Source organism: Oncorhynchus mykiss, chromosome 25, assembly GCF_013265735.2.
Source record: "Oncorhynchus mykiss isolate Arlee chromosome 25, USDA_OmykA_1.1, whole genome shotgun sequence".
Taxonomy (NCBI): domain Eukaryota; kingdom Metazoa; phylum Chordata; class Actinopteri; order Salmoniformes; family Salmonidae; genus Oncorhynchus; species Oncorhynchus mykiss.
This window is the reverse complement of record NC_048589.1, coordinates 10359415-10384927: the sequence shown is the minus strand read 5'-3', so window position 1 is coordinate 10384927 and position 25513 is coordinate 10359415. Positions and strand designations below refer to the sequence as shown.

The window sequence follows — 25513 nt, the reverse complement described above, 5'->3', positions numbered from 1 at the left end:
TTTGGTCCTAGACCTTCTATATAGGTCCAGGATGGCAGGAAGCTTGGCCCCAGTGATGTACTGGTTTATACGCACTACCGTCTGTAGCGCCTTATGGTCAGATGCTGAACAGTTGCCATACCAGGCAGTGATGCAACTGGTCAGGATGCTCTTGATGGTGCAACTGTAGAACGTTTTGAGTATCTGGGGACCCATGTCAAATCTTTTCAGTCTCCTGAGGGGGAAAAGGTGTTGCCGTGCCCTCTTCACGACTGACTTGACGTGTTTGGACCATGAGAGTTCATTGGTGATGTGGACACCAAGAAACTTAAAACTCTCAACCCGCTCCACTACAGCCCCGTCAATGTTAATGGGGGCCTGTTCGGCCCACCTTTTCCTGTAGTCCACGATCACCTCCTTTGTCTTGCAAATTGAGTGAGAGATTGTTGTCCTGGCACCACACTGCCAGGTCTCTGACCTCCTCCTTATAGGCTGTCTCATAATTGTCGGCGATCAGGCCTACTACTGTTGTGTCGTCAGCAAACTTACTGATGGTGTTAGAGTTGTTTGGCCATGCAGTCGTGGGTGAACAGCACACACCCCTAAGGACATGTTATAATTATCTCAAAGTCAGGCACATGAGGTTGGTGGCACTTTAATTGGAGGAGAACGGGCTCGTGGTAGTGGCTGGAGCGCAATAGGTGGAATGGTATCAAATACATCAAACATAAGGTTTCCATGTGTTTGATGCCATTATTATGAGCGTCCTCCACTCAGCAGCCTCCACCGAGTCAGAATATGTCTATGAGTCGAGAAACCTGCCTATTTTCCTTGAAAGAACATAATGTCACTATTTCAAAGCTATAATATATTACATAGGACAAGTTAATTATCTCAAATCCTGGAAAATATTTGTAATGTTGAGCTTCTTGTTCACGTAATTCGTGCTCATGTTGGGGTTTTGTGCTAGTGCCCAATTACTCCTTGAAGGAGACGTCACCTTGCCGGGTGTACCCAGAATGCACCACGCGGCCCGGCCCATTGCCAATTTACGGGAAACGTACACAGTGGGCCTTAATGCGAATCCACTGGAGTTTCCCATCTCCTCAAAAGTATCTCTGAACACGGTCATTGAGCGGATGTTCCTTTTTTTATTTTTCCAAACAATGAACTTCCGGTATCGGAAGTAGCATTTGGAAATCAAAGCGAATGGCGTAGCTAACTGAAATTGAAATTCAGTCTAATCTACAATGCATTTTTAGACATTTTAACCTTTGCGCTCTATAAGTCTTGCGAATAAAGTCGCGGTCAAGGAATCATTTTGATCAAGCTGTCCAGTGTTGACATTATTCATCAACAACTTGCGATAATGACACCAGTGGTGGAGTAAGCTATTTTAACCTCACGATGAAGTATTTGGTCCTTGTGGCCTTTTGGGCTCCTTGTTGGGTCAATTGTGCGATTAAACCAAGGGCCATTGAGGAAGAAACACGGGAAAATGACCCGGAGTTAGGTGAGTACCGTTCGCTAGCGCCTAACTTAGCTAGCAGACATGTTGCTGCTGGTAAGGTGTCAGTTAAATGTATGCAAATCGGGCCTTTAGTTCTGTTTTTTTTGTATCTTAGTTTGTTGCACCATAAAGAATATCAGCAAGAATCACTTTTCCAATACGACACCCTGGCGCCACGCAAAGATTCGCGCGACTATTGGCTGCAGTAAGAAATCAATCCAATTTGGTCACATACACATGGTTAGCAGATATTTCGTTAAGGACTAGAAGCGAGGCAGCCCTCTGTCCCCACTCTGAACATTCAGTCTTCTTGGTAAGCAACTATATTTGGCCTTGTGTTTTAGGTTATTGGCCTGCTGAAAGGAAGAAATCATCACCCAGTGTCTGGTAGAAAGCAGGCGGAACCAGGTTTTCCTGTAGGATTTTGCCTGTTCATAGCTCCGTTACGTTTGATTTATTTTATCCTGAAAAACTCCCCAGTCCTTAACGATTACAAGCATGCCCATTATGCTTCAATACAGAGAGTGGTATTCAGTAATGTGTTGTATTGGATTTGCCCCCAATATAACACTTTGTATTCAGGACAACAAGTTAATTGAATTGCCACGTTTTTTGCAGTGCTACTTTAGTGCCTTGTTGCAAACATTGTGGAGTAACTACAATGTTGTTGATCCATCCTTAGTTATGTTTTATCACAGCCATTACTCCTGAACTTATTTAGGCTTGCCATAGCAAAGGTGTTTAATACTTATTGACTCAAGACATTTCAGCTTTTCATTTAGTTAATTTGTAATAATTCCGAAAGCCATAATTCCACTTTGACATTATGGGGTTTTGTGTGTACTCCAGTGGCCCAAATAAGAGGACCTCTTGGCCGCAGACAAAATGTTTCTGTTTTAAAGCACATTTTCTGCAATTCAACACATTTTACCATGGCGCAGAGAGAACATTTCACAGTTTCATAGCTAGTTTCCTGCAATTCTACACATTTTACCATGGGGCAGAGAGAACATTTCACAGTTTCATAGCTAGTTTCCTGCAATTCTACACATTTTACCATGGGGCAGAGAGAACATTTCACAGTTTCATAGCTAGTTTCCTGCAATTCTACACATTTTACCATGGCGCAGAGAGAACATTTCACAGTTTCATAACTAGTTTCCTGCAATTCTACACATTTTACCATGGCGCAGAGAGAACATTTCACAGTTTCATAGCTAGTTTCCTGCAATTCTACACGTTTTACCATGGCGCAGAGAGAACATTTCAGTTTCATAGCTAGTTTCCTGCAATTCTACACATTTTACCATGGGGCAGAGAGAAAATGTTTTCCGGGGCATTTTAGATTCTCCCTGATAAGCTAGGTTTCCATCCAATTGGCAAAATATTTTCATGCAAATATTCTAAAATCCGCATAAAACAATATGTGCATTTTTCCACCGGAGATATTTCCATCAAATCAAAGTTTGTCAATTGCGCTGAAAAATGCTTACTTACATGCTCTAACCAATAGTGCTAAAAAGGTATTAGGTGAACAATAGGTAAGTAAAGAAATAAAACAACAGTAAAAAGACAGGCTATATACATTAGTGATGCTATAAAAGTAGCGAGGCTACATACAGACACCGGTTAGTCAGGCTGATTGAGGTTCTATGTACATGTAGATATGGTTAAAGTGACTATGCATATATGATGAACAGAGAGTAGAAGTAGCGTTAATGAGGGGTTGGTGGGTGGTGGGACACAATGCAGATAGCCTGGTTAGCCAATGTGCGGGAGCACTGGTTGGTCGGCCCAAAGTGACTATGCATATATGATAAACAGAGGGTAGCAGCAGTGTAAAAAGAGGGGTTGGGGGGGGAGCACACAATGCAAATAGTCCGGGTAGCCATTTGATTACCTTTTCAGGAGTCTTATGGCTTGGGGGTAAAAACTGTTGAGAAGCCTTTTTGTCCTAGACTTGGCACTCCGGTACCACTTGCCATGCGATAGTAGAGAGAACAGTCTGTGGCTGGGGTCTTTGACAATTTTTAGGACCTTCCTTTGACACCGTCTGGTGTAGAGGTCCTAGATGGCAGGCAGCTTAGCCCCAGTGATGTACTGGGCTGTACGCACTACCCTCTGCCGTACCAGGCAGTGATGCAACCAGTCAGGATGCTCTCGATGTTGCAGCTGTAGAACCTTTTGAGGATCTCAGGACCCATGCCAAATATTTTTAGTTTCCTGAGGGGGAATAGGCTTTGTCGTGCCCTCTTCACGACTATCTTGTTGTGTTTGGACCATTCTAGTTTGTTGTTGATGTTGACACCAAGGAACTTGAACCTCTCAACCTGCTCCACTACTGCCCCGTCGATAGCCCGTTCTTTTCCTGTAGTCCACAATCATCTCCTTAGTCTTGGTTACGTTGAGGGATAGGTTGTTATTCTGGCACCACCCGGCCAGGTCTCTGACCTCATCCCTATAGGCTGTCTTGTCGTTGTTGGTGATCCGGCCTACAACTGTTGTGTGTGCCTGGCCATGCAGTCGTGGGTGAACAGGGAGTACAGGAGGAGACTGAGCATGCACCCCTGGGGCGCTCCAGTGTTGAGGATCAGCGTGGCAGATGTGTTGCTACCTACCCTTGCCACCTGGGGGCGGCCTGTCAGGAAGTCCAGTATCCAGTTGCCGAGGGAGGTGTTTAGTCCCAGGATCCTTAGCTTATTGATGAGCTTTGAGGGTACTATGGTGTTGAACGCTGAGCTGTAGTAAATTAATAGCATTCCCACATAAGTGTTCCTTTTGTCCAGGTGAGAAAGGGCAGTGTGGAGTGCAATAGAGATTTCATCATCTGTGGATCTGTTTGGGCGGTATGCAAATCAAATCCAAGTTTATTTGTCACGTGTGCCAAATACAACAGGTGTAGGTAGACCTTACAGTGAAATGCTTACTTACAGGCTCTAACCAATGGTGCAAAAAAAAGGTGTGTGTGTAGGTAAGTAAAGAAATAAAACAACAGTAAAAATACATTTGAAAAAAGAGTAGCAGGGCTATACACAGACACCTGTCAGTCAGGCTTATTGAGGTAGTATGTACATGTAGGTATCGTTAAAGTGACTATGCATATATGATGAACAGAGTAGAGGTCGGTCGATTAATCGGAATGGCCGATTTAATTAGGGCTGATTTCAAGTTTTCATAACAATCGTAAATCTGTATTTTTGAACACCGATTTGGCAGATTATTATTATTTTTTTTTTACACCTTTATTTTACCTTTATTTAACTAGGCAATTCAGTTAAGAACACATTCTTATTTTCAATGACGGCCTAGGAACGGTGGGTTAACTGCCTCGTTCAGGGGCAGAACGACAGATCTTCACCTTGTCAGCTCAGGGGATCCAAACTTGCAACCTTACAGTTAACTAGTCCAACGCTATAACCACTTGCCTCTCGTTGCACTCCACAAGGAGACTGACTGCCTGTTACGCGAATGCAGTAAGCCTAGGTAAATTGCTAGCTAGCAATAAACTTATCTTATAAAAAACAATCAATCATAATCACTAGTTAACTACACATGGTTGATGATATTACTAGATATTATCTAGCGTGTCCTGCATTGCATATAATCTGACTGAGCATACAAGTATCTGACTGAGCGGTGGTAGGCAGCAGCAGGCTCGTAAGCATTCATTCAAACAGCACTTTCGTGCGTTTTGCCAGCAGCTCTTCATTGTGTGTCAAGCATTGCGCTGTTTATGACTTCAAGCCTATCAACTCCCAAGATGAGGCTGGTGTAACCGATGTGAAATGGCTAGCTAGTTAGCGGGGTGTGAGCTAATAGCGTTTCAAACGTCACTTGCTCTGAGACTTGGAGTGGTTGTTCCCCTTGCTCTGCATGGGTAACGCTGCTTCGAGGATGGCTGTTGTCGTTGTGTTCCTGGTTCGAGCCCAGGGTGGAGCGAGGAGAGGGACGGAAGCTATACTGTTAGACTTGCAATACTAAAGTGCCTATAAGAACATCCAATAGTCAAAGGTTAATGAAATACAAATGGTATAGAGGGAAATAGTCCTATAATTCCTATAATAACTACAACCTAAAACTTCTTACCTGGGAATATTGAAGACTCATGTTAAAAGGAACCACCAGCTTTCATATGTTCTCATGTTCTCAGCAAGGAACTGAAACGTTAGCTTTCTTACATGGCACATATTGCAGTTTTACTTTCTTCTCCAACACTTTGTTTTTACATTATTTAAACCAAATTGAACATGTTTCATTATTTATTTGAGACTAAATTGATTTTATTGATGTATTATATTAAGTTAAAATAAGTGTTCATTCAGTATTGTTGTAATTGTCATTATTACAAATACATTTTAAAAATCGTCCAATTAATCGGTAGCGGCTTTTTTTGGTCCTCCAATAATCGGTATCGGCGTTGAAAAATCATAATCGGTCGACCTCTAGAACAGAGAGTAGCAGAAGCGTAAAAAGAGGGGTTGGCGTGTGGTGGGACACAATGCAAATAGCCCGGTTAGCCAATGTGCGGGAGCACTGGTTGGTCAGGCCAATTTTGGTAGTGGGTCTAGAGTTTCTGGGATAATGGTGTTGATGTGAGCCATTACCAGCCTTTCAAAGTACTTCATGGCTATGGACGTGAGTGCTACGGATCTGTAGTCATTTGGGCAGGTTGCCTTTGTGTTCTTGGGCACAGGGACTATGGTGGTCTGCTTGAAACATGTTGGTATTACAGACTCAATCAGGGACATGTTGAAAATGTCGGTGAAGACACCTGCCAGTTGTTCAGCACATGCCCGGAGCACACGTCCCTGTAATCTGTCTGGCCCCGCAGCCTTGTGTATGTTGACCTGTTTAAAGGTCTAAATCACGCCGGCTATGGAGAGGGGGTTCACACAGTCGCCCGGAACAGCTAATGCTCTCATGCATGCCTCAGTGTTGCTTGCCTCAAAGCGAGCATAGAAGTGACTTAACTCGCCTGGTGGGCTCGTGTCACTGGGCAGCTCGCGGCTGTGCTTCCCTTTGTAGTCTATAATAGTTTGCAAGCCCTGCCACATAAGACGAGCGTCGGAGCCGGTGTAGTATGATTCAATCTTAGCCCTGTATTGACGCTTTGCCTGTTTGATGGTTCGTCGCAGGGCATAGCAGGTTTTTGCACTTAAAATCCTGCTAGCTGAATAAAAACTGGAAGTTAAATGGGTTTCCATTGCATTTCAACTCTACTGATGGTTTTGTCACAAAAAATGTGTTGTATAGCGAATGTGCCCACTCCAGTATTGGCATGTGCTCTCTAGCCAACAGCTTGCATATACAGTACGGGTATAGCCTACATTATGAGATTATTATGGACAAAATTGCAATATTATTTTTAAGACCCTCAATATTTTTTGGCAGCATCAAGCTCATCACCTTGCACTTTCACCACCCTGTGACGTTCATCATAATTGATTTCATCCGTAGCCTAATGAACTGCATGCTTTCCCGATGAGTCGTAGTGGGAGGACCACGTGTCATTGCGTGTATCCAAGTTTACATCGATATAATGGTCATTATATCAATGTTTGCGCATAAAATAGTTTCCTCTGCCATTTCTCGCATAATTTAGTTTTACAGACATAAAAATATTCTACCTTGTCTAGTGGTATTTTCTTTGTCGACATTTGGAAAGTTTACCAACAAATGTTCTGTTTCCATCAGGCCTGTCATTACGTTTAAAAAAAAATCAGATGTACTTGACTTGCATAAATGAAGTTGTATGGAAACCTGGTTACTGTCTAGTTCTTTTCATAGTCTAATTAGGAAGGCTAAGATGGATACACGAATCAGGTGTGTTAGTGCTGGGTTAGAACCAAAGCCTGCACATTTAAAGCTCTCCAGGACCAGGGTTGGTGACACAGGAGGTTGGTGGCACCTTAATTGGGGAGGACGGCTCGTGGTAGTGGCTGGAACAGAATGGGTGGAATGGTATCAAATACATCAAACATAAGGTTTCCACGTGTCTGATGCCATTCCATTGATGTTGTGTTGCCAGTTTCTATATATTGGTGTTACACGAGGGAGTCCAATTATGCCTGTTTGTCCCTCTCACTCCCCTGTGACCCTGTCTTTTCTCTCAGAGGCCCTGAGTTCGTTGCTGTCTGACTTTGAGGTGCTACCCGTGTCTGGCCTCCAGCATCACTCGGTCAGGAAGAGGGACGCCCACACTCAGTCCCACCTGGAGCGCCTGATCAGCTTCAGCGCCCTCAAGAGGTAAGGTGGAACAAGGTCTCCCATATGGGACTTCCACATTGAAAGCTCTGGATAAGAGCTCCTGCTAAATGACTCAAATGTAAGGACAAAACAGCAAAGATTCCATGCTACTCAATGGGGCGCTCCAACCTACTCGCATAACATTCGGGCGCAATATTAGGAAATATTGTATGACATTTGGGGTGCGAGTCCTCCCTGCTGGGTCATATGTGTGTTAAATTGTTACTGGAATGGCTTTTCCCATTGCCTAACGACTAAGTGCATTTATCTTCATTTTGTTTTCAGTGCTTTTGTGCAATTGAAACAGACCGACCATTGACAAAGTAAAAATGTGTATCTTCAATAAACCAAAAGACATGCGTTCCCCAATAAACCAACATATGTACATCCCCCAGTAAACCAACATATGTACATCCCCCAGTAAACCAACATACGTACATCCCCCAGTAAACCAACATGTGTACATTCCTCATGTTTCTTAACCTCAAACTCTGACATTTCTCTTCCGCAGACATTTCAAGCTTTACTTGACAACTAACACAGACTTGTTCACTGAGGACTTCAAAGCTGTGTTTGTAGATCAGCAAGGGAAGGAGCACCGCTATGATGTTCAGCTGCAGAACTACTTTACCGGACATCTTGTAGGTAAGTCATTAGGGTATTTGGTTGGTTTCATATGGAATAACCATATGGGTGTGTGTGTGTGTGAGTAGAATCCCTTAAAAACTCTTTATTTTGTGTGTGTGTGTGTGTAGGAGAGGAGCACTCCCGTGTGCAGGCACACATAGATGGGGACGAGTTCTCGGCCCACATCCTGACAGATGAGACGGAGTACAATGTAGAGGTAAATGCCCTCCCAAAATAGGAGCACTGCTTTAAAGTAGGCCAGAAAAAGTGTCTAAAAACAGTTGGTAAAGTGATGCCTAAACTGTGTGTGAGAGTAAAAACGATCAGCTGTTTAAACCAGCTTTTGCCCTAGTGATGGTAGAAGACTTTATCGAACCAATCCTACTTCTTCCACCCACTTCTTCCTCTCTCCTCCCTCTCATTCCTCTTCCTCCTTCTCTCCATCCCTATCCTCTCTTCCATCTATTTACCCCGTTCCCCTCCCACCACCTCCCTCTCCTCAGCCCCTGTGGAGGTTCACCGAGGCGTCCCCCGATGGTCGTCTATTGGTGTACCGGTCAGAGGACATCAGGAACCTCAGCCGCATGGCCTCGCCCAAGGTGTGTGGATACATCCACGCTGGGGCCCAGGACTTACTGCCAGAGGCCGCTAGAGGTGGAGAGGCACAGGAGGGTGAGTGAGTGTGTGTGTGCAACCATATGTGTGTGTTTGACAGTATATGCCCCATTTATTTATGTTCCATGCGTATATACGGGTTGCTTGTTTAAGTGTGTACACTTACACGAGCAGTCAGAAACATATGAGGCTACCTTATAGAACATTATAGTGTGAGGAGGTAGGGAGGATGGTGAATCCTGGAGGAGGAGAGTAGAACAAGGTGGTAGGTAGGTGGGCAGCCATTTTATCTTGTCCCAGCACAGCCTCACAATGAATAAAAGCCTTTCATGTGTAAAACCTGTGTTCCATACATGGACTGGCAACAGGGTATTATTTAAAGCTCTGATTCCTTTGTGCTGCCTGTAAAATGTGAAGCTCATTAGAATGACAATGACCCGGGGAAAATCTTAAGGACCTCAAGACAATGTCCTCTATTCAAAACACTGTGTGGAAAATGAATGGAGGTGAATGATCTCCACAGAAGAAGCATTCAAATTAATGAGAGCTCTTGTACGTAATGCGGGTGGGCTGGACTACAGTGTGTCGCTGGTCTCTCGGTGCTGTGGCTAAAGGGAGAAAAAGACCTAGTGAGTACACCCACACACTGTGGTTCGCTACAGTAGAATCTTATGGGCGGCAGGTAGCCTCGTGGTTAGAGCGTTGGGCCAGTAGCTGATAGATTGCTTGTTCGAATCCGCAAGCTGATGGTTGACCCTGGCCGTGACCCTACTCTCCGAGTGTGTCTCAAGGGAAGTTGGGATATGCAAAAAACACATAACCACCAAATTATTAATATTGTAGAGAAGAGGAGAGCACATGACTTGGTGTGTGTGGGTGGGCGGGGGGCTGACTGTGTGGTACAACATTAATTTAGTCACAAGGGAAAGAGAAATAACATTGCTAGTCTGAATTGATGCATACTATGTGGCTTCTAAGCTGGGCCAAATCTATTATTTTACAGTATAATCAGTGAACTAAAGGTAAATTGAAATGGGGGTTTATTAAAATTATATTCCAAAAGAAGTGCTTTTCTATTTTGATTAGGGAGTAATGTAGGGCTGGGCAAAATACTGGTATTTTTTGCACAGACTGGTTTTGGTTTTTACTTTACCTTCCATAACGGTATTTTAATGTTTGGTTTGTTAAATGTGATACGCCGTGTGTAACGTCCATTTTTATAGTTTACTCCGCTACTTGAGTCAGCTCTCTCTCTCTCTCTCTCTCCATGCCGCTTTCCACACAGACCTAGTGCCACCTCCTGTCACAGGAGCGCATTTGTTGTTGCTTGACCACGAGTCACTTTCGTTCAGTCTGCATGGTCAATGCAGCACATGCAACAATGTTGATGACAACGATGTTGTTTCCACTTTGATCTTAATATAAATCCACAATCGTTCTATAATTACAATATTTGTTTCTTACATCTGCAAACAGCTAGTTTGTATTTTCTTAGCAAGTTAAACTAATTTGTGTTAACTAGCGATTAGCATTAGTGGCTAAGTGGCTAGCTAACTAGCTAATTAAAAGTACTGAGTCAGAGCAAACGTAGCTAGCTAATACAGCCTGATACCATTACTGGTGGATGCTTAAATCAGCATGTTTGTGCAACAGTATCTTCTAAATCAAAGAGGAATAGGCGAAGCATGAATATGTTGGCTATATGAATAAAGATTTAATGTAGCCAAAGATTATAGGGAAACACTGAACATCACTTTGGTTCCTACTCTGTCACAATAACTGTCCATGGCATTTTCATTCGTTGTCATGTCAAACAACACCATTCAAAGTGCCCCCTATTATTTATATTCGAACTATAGAATTAGAATAAACATTCAATTCCCATGATTCCAACAGTTCACCCAAGTGTTTTGATCTAAATCGCAATTGCAACATTTGGTTAAAAATAAGGTCTAGTTTTTTTTTTGCCCATATCGTGGATAATGTGAACATTATCTCAAATGAGTGCAGGAAATGCAGAAATTGATAGAAATGCAGGAAGTTATTTTAGGTTGAAGTTGAATTGAACAGTATAAATCAATCAGAATGGAGAAACACCCATTGTAATAAATTCCTGTCAAAATGTTGAAAAATACCATGATATCATATTTTGGCCATATCGCTCAGCCCTAGATTAATGTCATGATGGATCATACAAGCCACAGCCAGTTTCCAACAGACTAAGTGATGTTGATTCATTTTATTTCACACAAAGTTGGAAATCTGGCGGCACTGGAAAGTATTCTGTATTAAAGGCCTTGTCAGCTAGACATATATCCTTCATTTTCACTGTAGTCATAGGAAAACGACTGCTTCTAATGAGTTCATACGTAATCAAATGTGAGAACAAGGGCATCTAATAGTTGGAAACTGAAGAAGTGGCCTCATTCATTCTCCCATCTGTGACATCCTACAGTAGTTTTATTTCTCTCTCTCCTTCTCTCTCTCTCGTTCTCTTTCTCTCGTTCTCTCTCTCCTTCTCTCTCTCTCGTTCTCTCTCTCTCTCTCTCGTTCTCTCTCTCTCGTTCTCGTTCTCTCTCTTGTTCGTTCTCTCTCTTGTTCGTTCTCTCTCTCGTTCTTTCTCTCTCTCGTTCTTTCTCTCTCTCGTTCTTTCTCTCTCTCGTTCTTTCTCTCTCTCGTTCTTTCTCTCTCTCGTTCTTTCTCTCTCTCGTTCTTTCTCTCTCTCGTTCTTTCTCTCTCTCGTTCTTTCTCTCTCTCGTTCTTTCTCTCTCTCGTTCTTTCTCTCTCTCGTTCTTTCTCTCTCTCGTTCTTTCTCTCTCTCGTTCTTTCTCTCTCTCGTTCTTTCTCTCTCTCGTTCGTTCTCTCTCTCGTTCGTTCTCTCTCTCGTTCTCTCTCTCGTTCTCTCTCTCGTTCTCTCTCTCGTTCTCTCTCTCTCTCTCGTTCTCTCTCTCTCTCGTTCTTTCTCTCTCTCGTTCTTTCTCTCTCTCGTTCTTTCTCTCTCTCGTTCTTTCTCTCTCTCGTTTTTTCTCTCTCTCGTTCTTTCTCTCTCTCGTTCTTTCTCTCTCTCGTTCTTTCTCTCTCTCGTTCTTTCTCTCTCTCGTTCTTTCTCTCTCTCGTTCTTTCTCTCTCTCGTTCTTTCTCTCTCTCGTTCTTTCTCTCTCTCGTTCTTTCTCTCTCTCGTTCTTTCTCTCTCTCGTTCTTTCTCTCTCTCGTTCTTTCTCTCTCTCGTTCTTTCTCTCTCTCGTTCTTTCTCTCTCTCGTTCTCTCTCTCTCTCGTTCTCTCTCTCTCTCTCGTTCTCTCTCGTTCTCTCTCTCTCTCTCGTTCTCTCTCGTTCTCTCTCGTTCTCTCTCGTTCTCTCTCGTTCTCTCTCGTTCTCTCTCGTTCTCTCTCGTTCTCTCTCGTTCTCTCTCGTTCTCTCTCGTTCTCTCTCGTTCTCTCTCGTTCTCTCTCTCTCTCTCGTTCTCTCTCTCTCTCTCGTTCTCTCTCTCTCTCTCGTTCTCTCTCTCGTTCTCTCTCTCGTTCTCTCTCTCTCTCTCGTTCTCTCTCTCTCTCTCGTTCTCTCTCTCTCTCTCGTTCTCTCTCTCTCTCTCTCTCTCGTTCTCTCTCTCTCTCTCTCGTTCTCTCTCTCTCTCTCTCTCGTTCTCTCTCTCTCTCGTTCTCTCTCGTTCTCTCTCTCTCTCGTTCTCTCTCTCTCTCTCTCTCGCTCTCTCTCGTTCTCTCGTTCTCTCTCTCTCTCTCTCTCGCTCTCTCTCGTTCTCTCTCTCTCTCTCTCTCGTTCTCTCTCTCTCTCTCTCTCGTTCTCTCTCTCTCTCTCTCTCGTTCTCTCTCTCTCTCTCTCTCGTTCTCTCTCTCTCTCTCTCTCGTTCTCTCTCTCTCTCTCTCTCGTTCTCTCTCTCTCTCTCTCTCTCGTTCTCTCTCTCTCTCGTTCTCTCTCTCTCTCTCTCTCGTTCTCTCGTTCTCTCGTTCTCTCTCTCTCGTTCTCTCTCTCTCGTTCTCTCTCTCTCGTTCTCTCTCTCTCGTTCTCTCTCTCTCGTTCTCTCTCTCTCTCTCTCGTTCTCTCTCTCTCGTTCTCTCTCTCTCGTTCTCTCTCTCTCGTTCTCGTTCTCTCTCTCTCGTTCTCTCTCTCTCGTTCTCTCTCTCTCGTTCTCTCTCCTCTCTCTCCATAGATTCCCTCCACAGAGCGAAGAGAGCAGCCCACAACCACAAGAAGAACACCTGTCCTCTAGCCCTGGTGGCCGACTACCGCTTCTTCAAACACATGGGCCGTGGAGAGGAGAGCATCACACTCAACTACCTTGTGAGAGGACCCTTAACCTAATGGCACTTAGGGTTGAAACATTCCAGTAACTTTCCCTAAGTTCCCTGGTTTTCCAGAAATCCTGGTTGAAAGATTTGGGGAATTATGAGGGAATAAACTGTGATTTTTGGGGAAATGACCAGAATTTAGCAACCCTATTAGCACTATATTATTTGGTAAAGTGCATTCAGACAGTATTCACACCTAGGGCTGTTGGGTGACCTATAGGCGAGGCCTACTATATTTATTTCGCAACTTTCCATTGCTTCTCTTTATAACATGAGTATAGAAAGCATCCTCCATTCACTGGCCGCAAAAATCCGAGGCATCATCAAGTGCTTGTGAAATTGTGAATGAGAGACTACTGTGTGCCGCCTGCGACAAAAACAAAGCAGAGATGATGCATTTTATGCAACATTTTTCAAATCGTCATTAGTCACATCATGCAGCCTTAGCATGTATTAAAAATCAAAACATATAGCCCAACGTTTATCACAACTAAAGTTGCATAAATAACTCTAAATGAAGCGTATAGGAAGACCTGTTTCTTTGTTTACCGATCAACACGGGCGCACTAGATAGAAGGAAAATATCCTTTCTATTTTATTCAGCTATGTTCAATTGTATTCTTCATACTATAAAATAATGGCATGGAATTCTAAGCTAATCTTGTCTGCTAAATGAACTAGTGTAGCCCACAGCCATATGGCATAGCCATATCAGGGCCTAACATACAGACAACTCAGAGTATGCTATTCTGTTTTTCTGAAATACACATTTTCTTCATGTCATGTTTCTTTCAGCCGGTCTAAAATAAGTCATGGATTTATTGTGATGGTGTAGGCTCTATTACATGGATTTATTGTGATGGTGTAGGGTATATTGCATGGATTTATTGTGATGGTGTAGGCTATATTGCATGGATTTATTGTGATGGCGTAGGCTATATTGCATGGATTTATTGTGATGGTGTAGGCTATATTACATGGATTTATTGTGATGGTGTCGGCTATATTGCATGGATTTATTGTGATGGTGTAGGCTATATTGCATGGATTTATTGTGATGGTGTAGGCTATATTGCATGGATTTATTGTGATGGTGTAGGCTATATTACATGGATTTATTGTGATGGTGTCGGCTATATTGCATGGATTTATTGTGATGGTGTAGGGTATATTGCATGGATTTATTGTGATGGTGTAGGCTATATTGCATGGATTTATTGTGATGGCGTAGGCTATATTGCATGGATTTATTGTGATGGTGTAGGCTATATTACATGGATTTATTGTGATGGTGTCGGCTATATTGCATGGATTTATTGTGATGGTGTAGGCTATATTGCATGGATTTATTGTGATGGTGTAGGCTATATTGCATGGATTTATTGTGATGGTGTAGGCTATATTACATGGATTTATTGTGATGGTGTCGGCTATATTGCATGGATTTATTGTGATGGTGTCGGCTATATTGCATGGATTTATTGTGATGGTGTCGGCTATATTGCATGGATTTATTGTGATGGTGTAGGCTATATTGCATGGATTTATTGTGATGGTGTTGGCTATATTACATGGATTTATTGTGATGGTGTTGGCTATATTACATGGATTTATTGTGATGGTGTTGGCTATATTACATGGATTTATTAGACTTTTTAAAATGTCGATGTTCCAAAGGTCTGCATCAGTGGCTTGTCTTTTGTTAATTAACGGTAAATTACCGTGAGACCGGCAGTTATTTGCTTGACAATCACTGCCTGACAAAATGTAATGTCCGCCCACAACCCTGTTCAGACCTCTTAACTTTTTCCACATTGTTGTTACAGCCTGAATTTGAAATGGATTAAACTGAGATTTTGTGTCACTCACCTACACACACAACCCCGTAATGTCAAAGGGGATGATTTTATTATTTTTTTATTAAAAATGAAAAGCTGAAATGTCTTGAGTCAAAAAGGATCCAACCCCTTTGTTACGGCAAGCCAAAAATAAGTTCAGAAGTAAAAATGTGCTTAACAAGTCACATAATAAGTTGCATGGACTTGCAAAAAATTTCTAAAAACACGTGTTCACTTTGTCACTATGGGGTATTGTGTATAGCTGGGCAACAAGGGAAAAAATCAATTGAATTCAGATTGTAACACAACAAAATGTGGGACAAGTCTTGGGGTATGAATACATTCTGAATGCACTGTAGATCTGAGCAGTATTGTGGTCAGAATTGTTCCTAGCCTATCAAAGGGAGGAGCTATCTGCTCTCATAATGCCAATACCTACTCCATCCTTTTAGGCCTTCATGAAGGGCCTGGAAGTAGGGCCTTGGGGTCCATTGGAAATATGTAGTGCCTCAAAGAGCCACTGTCCAAGAACGGGCATGATCTGGCAAATGGCCCTTATTGTCATTGTGAACAGTATCATTCTACAGTACTAATTACGGTCTGTTGTGTTTCTGCTAGATTGAGTTGATTGACAGAGTGGACGACATGTACAGGAACACAACCTGGGATGACGAGTTCACAGGATACGGTGTTCAGATCCAACAGGTGAGGACAGCTGTTACACTGCCGTGTGTGTAGTAGTAGCAGCAGCAGTAGTAGGCGGCAAGACCATGTTTGGCATTTCTCCATCACTACAGACAACATCATCTCAGTGTGTAATGTGTCCGCGCTGGGTGGAGAAGTGAGGTCGTATGACTGTAGTACTCTAATTGAATTTGGAAAAGCATTTTTGGAGCAGACAGTGAAAGCGCTTTGTGTGGAAAAGCGAGTGGGGAAGTACAATTGGTTCCTCTCGCTCGGGGGATGAATGGCGACACTGTGCGTCTACGACAAATCCGCCGCTCTCTCACTGAAAAGATATGCTGCGGCGCTCCGCGCTCCTTTTCTTCCCCTGACCTTCAATCGGATATCTTGTACAGAGCATTATGGGTACTGTAGTACATGCTGCAACCTTTACATGTGGTTTAAGAAGTTGTAATGTGCTGGTTGTAGATCATCATCAACAAGGAGCCGACCAATGCGCCTCTTGGCCAGGCTGGGCCGGGCTGGACCCACTACAACATGAAGGGAAGCCCCATCCAAGGCAAGGAGGTGTGGGATGTCAAGAAACTGCTGGAGGTGAGACATTACTACTGATCTGAAAGGAGAGCGGAATCTATAAACTGTGCTAGTATGTAGGAAGGTTGTTCCCCTAGCCTGGTCCCAGATCGGCAAGAAGGCACAAACTGATCTGGGACCAGGCTAGAATAAACGTCTCAAATTGTAGGATATTCTATACAAAATATGATTAGGTCACTGTATGGTCTACTACTCTCAAATCAACTTTGGACTTCGACGCCAGTTCCACTGCATTTATTCATTGAGCCCCTCTAATCAGGGACTGATTTAGACTTGGGACACCAGGTGGGTACAGGTAATTCTAAGCAGGCTCCGGACCTCATATTGGTAAGAGTTGAATACCCCAGGTCTATACGTTGTAAAACTTAAAAAGCATTTTTTTTGAAAGAGGACTAAACACGACCGGCAACAGAATGTCCTCATCAGTAGGGAATATGCTAGCTAACTAGTATTGTTTTTTTGCTTTCCAATCCCTTTCTTTGTCTCCAGCAATTCAGCTCGGACATAGCGGACAATGCTAGCACTGTGTGCCTGGCCCACCTGTTCACCTACCAGGACTTTGACGAGGGGACATTGGGCCTGGCCTATGTGGCCCCCTCTAAAGCCCAGGCTCTGGGGGGCCTCTGCCCCAAACGTAAGGCTCAGCCTCTCATTTTAGATCAAATTAGTATGATTATTATGATGAGTGTTTTGACAATGGAGTGATAAATTCGTAAGAGCTTGCTCCTATATTTCTAGTCTGATTTCTCTTCCTTTTTGTTTTCTGCAGCTTACTATCCATCTCACTCTGTCAAGAAACCCAGCTACCTCAACACTGGTTTAACCAGCACCAAGAATTATGGCAAAACCATTCTAACCAAGGTAGGTTCCTCATTGAGTTGAATTTAGTCACACTACTGTATTTCTATGGTGTCTGAAACCTCTGTCGAGTACACTAGAACAAGTGCTGAAAAACTCCCTTTATTGTGTAATTCATGAGCTCTTTCTGGGTCATAGGTCAGATGATTTAGCACTGCCTTGTGGCCTTTCAATATGATGATTTGTGCCGTTGTCTGATGACGTGATGGATCGAATAGTCTGTGGGGCACTTTGTGTTGGGTCATGGGTTGAACAGGCGGCATTATAAATGTGACTAATGAATAAATGACTTGAGACCTTACAAGACCCTCTTTAGGTCAATGCACCTCTGATATCCTACTGAGAAATCTTGCTTTTATAGCCCGAAGATAATAGACCATGTAATCATTTCTGTATTATTTAATTGTTGCAAGTCAAATGTATAGTTTCCAAACATTACATTTCTTTTTTTTTTTCTCCCACCACCAGGAAGCAGATTTGGTGACAACCCATGAATTGGGCCATAACTTTGGGGCGGAGCACGACCCTGACAACATCCCCTACTGTGCCCCAAACGATGACCATGGGGGCAAGTTTGTCATGTACCCTATCGCTGTGAGCGGGGATCACTACAACAACAAGGTACAGCTCTTGCGTACCTCAAATGAGGAGCTCTTCTGCCAAATGACTCGCACTCACACCATCCGTTACCTGCTTCCTTTCTCTCCCTTCCTCTCCCCACAGCGTTTCTCCGACTGCAGTAAGATCTCCATAGGTAAGACGCTGCGCTTCAAGGCCCCCATCTGCTTCAAGGAGAGGAACAGCAAGGTGTGTGGGAATTCCCGCGTGGAGGAGGGGGAGGAGTGCGACCCGGGCATGCTGCACCGCAACAACGACCCGTGCTGCTCTGCCGACTGCAAGTTCAGGCCCGAGTCCCAGTGCAGGTAGAAACGCACCACACACACACCCCAAAATGGCTGCCTTGGAGTGCAGTAATTAATGTAGTAGGATGACATTGACAAGGGCTTTGCTGAATTCCCGCCTTTCTTTACTTACGGGCTGACATTATTGTCCCCTTGGGGGAACAGGTACATGAAAGATGGTGATTACATATATTACATACTGTTATTTGCATATCGTACAGTAAACCGGTCAAATCAACTGACAATTTATTAGTCAACTGACATTGATGTGCATTTGTTTGATTCGAGCAGTATCCAGTAGCCTACCTCTAGTATCTTGAGCAACTCTCGAGCAGCCTGAGCAAGCGAAGTGCATATACACTGCTAAGCTGCTTGCTGACATTCACAACATGTGAACTGAGGTTGTGTACTATTTTTTTTTCTTCTGTGTCCCGGTACATCCAGTGACAGGAATAGTCCGTGCTGTAAGAAATGCAAGTTTGAGCAGGCAGGGAAGACGTGCCAGGAGCCCATCAACGCCACCTGTAAGGGCATGTCCCTCTGCACAGGTAAGCCCCCCCCCCTACTGGACATACACAGGACTGCCACGGCTAGACAGGATTTATTTTTTCATTTGTCATTGATGATTTGTTTTTGATGTGGCTCTCCCCTGCTTAAATAGAGGTTCAATAAAATAAACTCCAGCTTTTCTGAAGTTTTCCTCTTCAACATAACAATTTATTCATTTTTATTTCAACTTTATTTAACTAGGCAAGTCAGTTAAGAACAAATTCTTATTTACAATGATGGCCTAGTAACAGAGGGTTTACTGCCTGGTTCAGGGGCGGAACGATAGATTTTTACCTTGTCAGCTTGGGAATTTGATCTAGCAACCTTTCGGTTGATGGCTCAACGCTGTAACCACTAGTCTACCTGCCGCCCAATGACTCATGATCTGCTATGTAAGATATGTTGGAAGAAAATCCTCTAGCTGGATAGGTCCCCAGGTCTTGCTGTTGAGACATCTGTTGGTGTTTTTGACTGACTCACTGTGTGTTGTACTATCCATCCCCTTAGGTGACAGCAGTGAGTGCCCAGCCCCAGACAACGCTCCGGACAATACCATCTGTGTGGACAGTGGGAGGTGCAGAAACGGGGAGTGCATAGCCTTCTGTGAGGCCGTGCAGAAGCTGAAGCCCTGTGCTTGTAATGGTACGACCCTCTAGCAGACGCACTGCTTCAATCTAGACTGACACCGCTGACCAGTTCCATGGTGCACCCATCGAAATACAACTGTAGAGAGACTGATGTCTACGTTCTCTCTACGGTGTACCCAGCATAGAAATAGATTCTATAGATACCCAATATCTTGCATTAGAAAGGATTTGTTCTTTATTTGATTTGATGCCTCGCAAGTTTACATTTCGAAACCCAAAGCCTTTCATTTGATTCCTGACAATATACTGTAACTAATTGATATTCTGAGAAAGGGACAGGTAAAGCACATGTGGTCCAGGCTGTCTTTAACCCCAACTTGACCTCTCTCGACTCTTCCAGAGACATACGACTCGTGTAAGGTGTGCTGTCGGGACAAAAATGGTGCCTGCACTCCTTTTGTCAAAAGCGACCGGAGCGTCCTGTACCTGCGCAAGGGGAAACCCTGCACCGTGGGCTTCTGTGATGAGGCCGTGAGTGACTGACCTCTTTTTTTTTAATTTTTTTTACCTCTACTCACACTTAATGGACACAGGCTGTAATTCATAGTTTCAACACATTTCACTTCAATAATGCATTCAAATCTAAATAATAAAACATTTTGACACAAAGAAAACATTGTGAAAAGGTGATATTGATCAAATGATGATACTGTGTATTGATTTGTCTGTGTTTGTTTCAGGGTAGATGCATGAAGCAAGTCCAGGATGTGATCGAGAGGTTGTGGGATTTCATCGACAAGCTGGACATCAACACATTCGGTGAGTGGCGATGCAGTGAGGTCTATACCTAGATGTTGTGATTGACTTGAACGGCTGCTCGGAGTTGGAAGCATTTTTCTCTCTCTCTCTCTCTCTCATAGGGAAGTTCCTAGCAGACAATATAGTGGGCTCAGTGGTGGTGTTCTCTCTAGTCTTCTGGATCCCTCTCAGCATCCTGGTGCACTGTGTGGTGAGACCTGAACCCAAAACACTCACACACCAATACCAGACTTACCTCAACCCTTCCTTCAGGGCAAAGATTCCTCAGATCAATTGTTTAGCGATGACGGAAATAGCAGATACGCTTATCATGTTAAATATATAAATCAGTGGGGGCCTCCCGAGTGGCGCAGCGGTCTTAGGCACTGCGTTGCATTACTTGAGGCGTCACTACAGACCCGGGTTCGATCCCAGGCTGTATCACAGCCGGCCGTGACCGGGAGACCCATTAGGCACTATTGGCCCAGCGTCGTCCAGGTTAGGGGAGGGTTTAGCCAGCCGAGATTTCCTTGCCCCAACGCGCTTTAGCGACTCCTTGTGGCAGGCCGGGCGCCTGCAAGTTGAGGTCGGTCGCCAGCTGGACGGTGTTTCCTCCGACACATTGGTGAGGCTGGCTTCCAGGGTTAAGCGAGCAGCGTGTCAAGAAGCAGTGCGGCTTGGCAGGGTCGTGTTTCCTGAGTCCATAGGGGAGTTGCAGTGATGGGACAAGACTGTAACTACCAATTGGAAATCACGAAATTGGGGTAAAAGTACTATATATATATATATATATACATACATACATACATACATACATACATACATACATACATACATACATACATACATACATACATACATACATACATACATACACACACACACACACACACACACACACACACACACACACACACACACACACTGCTCAAAAAAATAAAGGGAACACTTAAACAACACAATGTAACTCCAAGTCAATCACACTTCTATGAAATCAAACTGTCCACTTAGGAAGCAACACTGATTGACAATACATTTCACATGCTGTTGTGCAAATGGTATAGACAACAGGTGGAAATTATAGGCAATTAGCAAGACACCCCCAATAAAGGAGTGGTTCTGCAGGTGATAACCACAGACCACTTCTCAGTTCCTATGCTTCCTGGCTGATGTTTTGGTCACTTTTGAATGCTGGCGGTGCTTTCACTCTAGTGGTAGCATGAGACGGAATCTACAACCCACACAAGTGGCTCAGGTAGTGCAGCTCATCCAGGATGGAACATCAATGCGAGCTGTGGCAAGAAGGTTTGCTGTCTGTCAGCGTAGTGTCCAGAGCATGGAGGCGCTACCAGGAGACAGGCCAGTACATCAGGAGACGTGGAGGAGGCCGTAGGAGGGCAACAACCCAGCAGCAGGACCACTACCTCCGCCTTTGTGCAAGGAGGAGCAGGACGAGCACTGCCAGAGCCCTGCAAAATGACCTCCAGCAGGCCACAAATGTGCATGTGTCTGCTCAAACGGTCAGAAACAGACTCCATGAGGGTGGTATGAGGGCCCGACGTCCACAGGTGGGGGTTGTGCTTACAGACCAACACCGTGCAGGACTTTTGGCATTTGCCAGAGAACACCAAGATTGGCAAATTCGCCACTGGTGCCCTGTGCTCTTCACAGATGAAAGCAGGTTCACACTGAGCACATGTGACAGAGTCTGGAGACGCCGTGGAGAACGTTCTGCTGCCTGCAACATCCTCCAGCATGACCGGTTTGGCGGTGGGTCAGTCATGGTGTGGGGTGGCATTTCTTTGGGGGGCTGCACAGCCCTCCATGTGCTCACCAGAGGTAGCCTGACTGCCATTAGGTACCGAGATGAGATCCTCAGACCCCTTGTGAGACCATATGCTGGTGCGGTTGGCCCTGGGTTCCTCCTAATGCAAGACAATGCTAGACCTCATGTGGCTGGAGTGTCAGCAGTTCCTGCAAGAGGAAGGCATTGATGCTATGGACTAGCCCGCCCGTTCCCCAGACCTGAATCCAATTGAGCACATCTGGGACATCATGTCTCGCTCCATCCACCAACGCCACGTTGCACCACAGACTGTCCAGGAGTTGGCGGATGCTTTAGTCCAGGTCTGGGAGGAGATCCCTCAGGAGACCATCCGCCACCTCATCAGGAGCATGCCCAGGCGTTGTAGGGAGGTCATACAGGCACATGGAGGCCACACACACTACTGAGCCTCATTTTGACTTGTTTTAAGGACATTACATCAAAGTTGGATCAGCCTGTAGTGTGGTTTTCCACTTTAATTTTGAGTTTGACTCCAAATCCAGACCTCCATGGGTTGATACATTTGATTTCCATTGATCATTTGTGTGATTTTGTTGTCAGCACATTCAACTATGTAAAAAAAAAAAGGATTTAATAAGAATATTTCATTCATTCAGGTCTAGGATGTGTTCCCTTTATTTTTTTGAGCAGTGTATATCAGACCCTTGCTTGTCCAGTAGAGATCTGTATAACATATTTTGCTTTCAAAGCCCACCTCGTGCATGGTTGATAGACACAATGTTAACTGTTTATACACTAATGGGATGCTACTGTTGTTTCATTTCTGTAGGATAAAAATCTGGACAAGGAGTATGAGGAGAACACCAAGACCATGTACTTCCCCAGCGTAAGTCCTTGAAGCTTCCTATGCCCTCTCATGTTCAATACTGACCACGTGTGCTAGGTTTGAACTTTGAAGTCGCACTCGCTATAACACGTTATCCCTTTTAGAAAGCTCATACTACTAGAGAGCATGCAGTCTTATTTGCTCACCTGCAGTTATTTGTCCAATTCCAAAATCGACCCTGACCCTAGGCCAGATCCCCTAGATCTAACAGGACTGCATAAGTGTAAGCAGTAAGGGAAGATTCCACCAAGCCTGTCAGAGGGCAAGTTGGTGTGAGAACCATATGTTATGAACCATCCAATCTTTTCAGATTTACAAGAAGTGCATAGGGGCAAGGGTTTAGGAATGGATTTGGAACTGGGCCATAGTTAGCCCATACGCAGCGTGAATGGTTTCGATGCAGTAGCACGTCTGATGGCCTCACAGGGCTGACTTGAAAAGGAGAGGTTAATCTCAACGTGACTTCTCTGGTGAAATAAAGGATAAATAAGTCAACTGTGGGATATTTGGGTTGCAATGACCTGTTCCGTCACTGTTCCGTTTGCCTTGGCCCCTCGCGGAACTGCAGCAGATGGTTGAGGTACCTGTACTTAGTAGAGCTCCACCCTCAGGTGAGTGTGTGAGGTGTGGAGGGGGGGGGGGCGGGGTGCACGCTGTCAGTGTGTGTCACAAGGATGCGCAACGTGTGTGAGGAGAGGCACCGTGTTGTCTTTGTGAGGTCGTTTGTCGACCTTGTTGCATGGAGCCAGAGTGTCCGAGTTGTTGTTTTTGTTGTTGGGCTGCACAGTGTACTGTTTAGTTGTAATGGTGCGGACAGACTGGGTCCGTTCCATTTCATCTCCGCCAGTCTACTTGGAAATAATGAACAGTTTAACTTTATTTTCCATGGTGTATATTTTTTTTTTCTTCCCCAAGTCATGACGAATTCAGTTAAAAAGGATCGGGACCCCAGTTACAGGCAGTTAGTCAAACGCAACCCTGACTCTACTACCCCCCCTTCCCCAGAACGCAGAGATGCTGAGCAGCCTCGAGTCGGCCTCCGTCCGCATCGTCAAGCCACCTCCGCCTCCCACCTTCTTCTCCGCCGCTCGGATCCCACCCCACTCCCTTCCTTCTCTACCCCCAACGGGCCCGTCTGCCTCAGGCAGCAGCAGTACCCCAGTCCCAGGCTCGGCTTCGGGCCCTGGCCCGTCCTCGGGGAGCGTAGTGGTGGTGGGGGAGGGCCCACGGATGGCCACCATCCAGGAGGATCCCAGCTGCGACTCTCACCTCGACCTGGACAAGGACGACTTCCCTCCTCGCGGAGGCTCCAACGCCACCAAGTCTTCATACGAGGACCTGACGGCGGAGCAGAGCACGCCACGCTCGGGCCGCCACGACAAGCGCCGCCTCAAGAGGCAGGCCTGCGTGGTGGACAGTAAAGAGACCCAGTGCTGAGGGAACATGTGTTTGTAGATGTACGCACGTACAGGCAGACCTACGCACGTACACAGGCACACTCACAATTGTACATGAGGGAACATGCGAGCACACAGTCCAGAATAGATACAGTATGTAGGTACATGCATACAGACACTCATGTATATCCATGCACATAATAGATTACACTATAATAGATGCTGGTAACTGCCAAAATAAAGGAAACACTTGAGTAAATGAGGGATACAAAGTATAGTGAGAGCAGGTGCTTCCACACAGGTCTGGTCCTGTGTTAATTAAGCAATTCAATGTATAAAAATGCCCAGTTTCCAATTATTTTGGCTACCATGGCTAGAAGAAATCTCAGTGACTTTGAAAGAGGGGTCTCAAAAGAGCAAAGGCGGTGTGTGCGTCACCAGATCTCAACCCAATTGAAAACTTAAAGGGAAATTCTGGAGTGGCGCCTGAGACGGCGGTTTTTCCACCACCATCAACAAAACACCAAATTATGTAATTTCTTGTGAAAGACTTGTATCCATACAATAAAATCCCAGACACTTATATACTAAGGCGCATTGAAGCTGACCTAGCGGCTCGTGGGTTGGCCCAACATCCTATCAAGACCTTGTTGGTGTTTCTTTTAGTTTGGCAGATACCTCTACATGACTAAACATTGCACACAAACACCCACTCATAGACTAAAACTTGTTACACAGCACTGGCAGCAACACAGTATCGAGCAGGACTCTTAAGGGGCTGCTACATCTAGATTCTATACGGTCAATTTGGAAGACTTGCGTACAACCAAAATAGGTGCCTATCATGAGTATAGTAGTGTTCTGACGCCAGTGACTGCTGTTTTAGAATAGCCTAGAGACCAAATGATTTGTGCCTTTTGTTCGTTTCAAGAGTCAAAGCCAAGTGCTTACTTTGGCACCACTCACTCAGATACAGTCCACAGTCTAGTTTTTGGACATGTTCTCTCGAATGACTTGACTGGCAGAATGGGCTGATGGATTAACAGCTGGGCCAGTTGATATACAGTGCCTTGCGAAAGTATTCGGCCCCCTTGAACTTTGCGACCTTTTGCCACATTTCAGGCTTCAAACATAAAGATATAAAACTGTATTTTTTGTGAAGAATCAACAACAAGTGGGACACAATCATGAAGTGGAACGACATTTATTGGATATTTCAAACTTTTTTAACAAATCAAAAACTGAAAAATTGGCCGTGCAAAATTATTCAGCCCCCTTAAGTTAATACTTTGTAGCGCCACCTTTTGCTGCGATTACAGCTGTAAGTCGCTTGGGGTATGTCTCTATCAGT

General features: G+C 44.5%; 1 protein-coding gene across 3 annotated transcripts; it reads left to right on the top strand.

Annotated features, from left to right (window-relative positions):
• Positions 1-1079: 1079 nt before the first annotated feature.
• Positions 1080-25313, top strand: adam17a (ADAM metallopeptidase domain 17a). Of its 3 annotated transcripts, none has more exons than XM_036963086.1 (20): positions 1080-1492; positions 7603-7735; positions 8247-8380; positions 8491-8579; positions 8866-9034; positions 13145-13275; positions 15740-15826; positions 16274-16399; positions 16889-17033; positions 17169-17260; positions 17726-17878; positions 17981-18180; positions 18604-18707; positions 19216-19350; positions 19696-19826; positions 20036-20114; positions 20216-20304; positions 22709-22765; positions 23337-23376; positions 23771-25313. In XM_036963086.1, the coding sequence occupies exons 1-20, from the start codon at positions 1387-1389 to the stop codon at positions 24184-24186; spliced, it is 2616 nt and encodes an 871-aa protein (XP_036818981.1). In that variant the 5' UTR covers positions 1080-1386; the 3' UTR covers positions 24187-25313. The 3 variants fall into 3 exon arrangements, with proteins under 3 accessions (XP_036818981.1, XP_036818980.1, XP_036818982.1); XM_036963085.1 differs by having other exon boundaries at positions 23334-23376; XM_036963087.1 differs by lacking the exon at positions 23337-23376 and having other exon boundaries at positions 1083-1492; positions 23771-25312.
• The last annotated feature ends 200 nt before the right edge of the window (positions 25314-25513 follow it).

Bases quoted from the DNA above. Each gene is read 5' to 3' on its own strand.
- adam17a (XM_036963085.1), top strand. From the start codon at position 1,387: ATGAAGTATTTGGTCCTTGTGGCCTTTTGGGCTCCTTGTTGGGTCAAT. The intron at 17,034-17,168 runs GTAAGGCTCAGC...TGTTTTCTGCAG, and splicing joins GGGGGGCCTCTGCCCCAAAC to CTTACTATCCATCTCACTCT. The intron at 23,377-23,770 runs GTGAGTGTGTGA...CCCCTTCCCCAG, and splicing joins TAGTAGAGCTCCACCCTCAG to AACGCAGAGATGCTGAGCAG.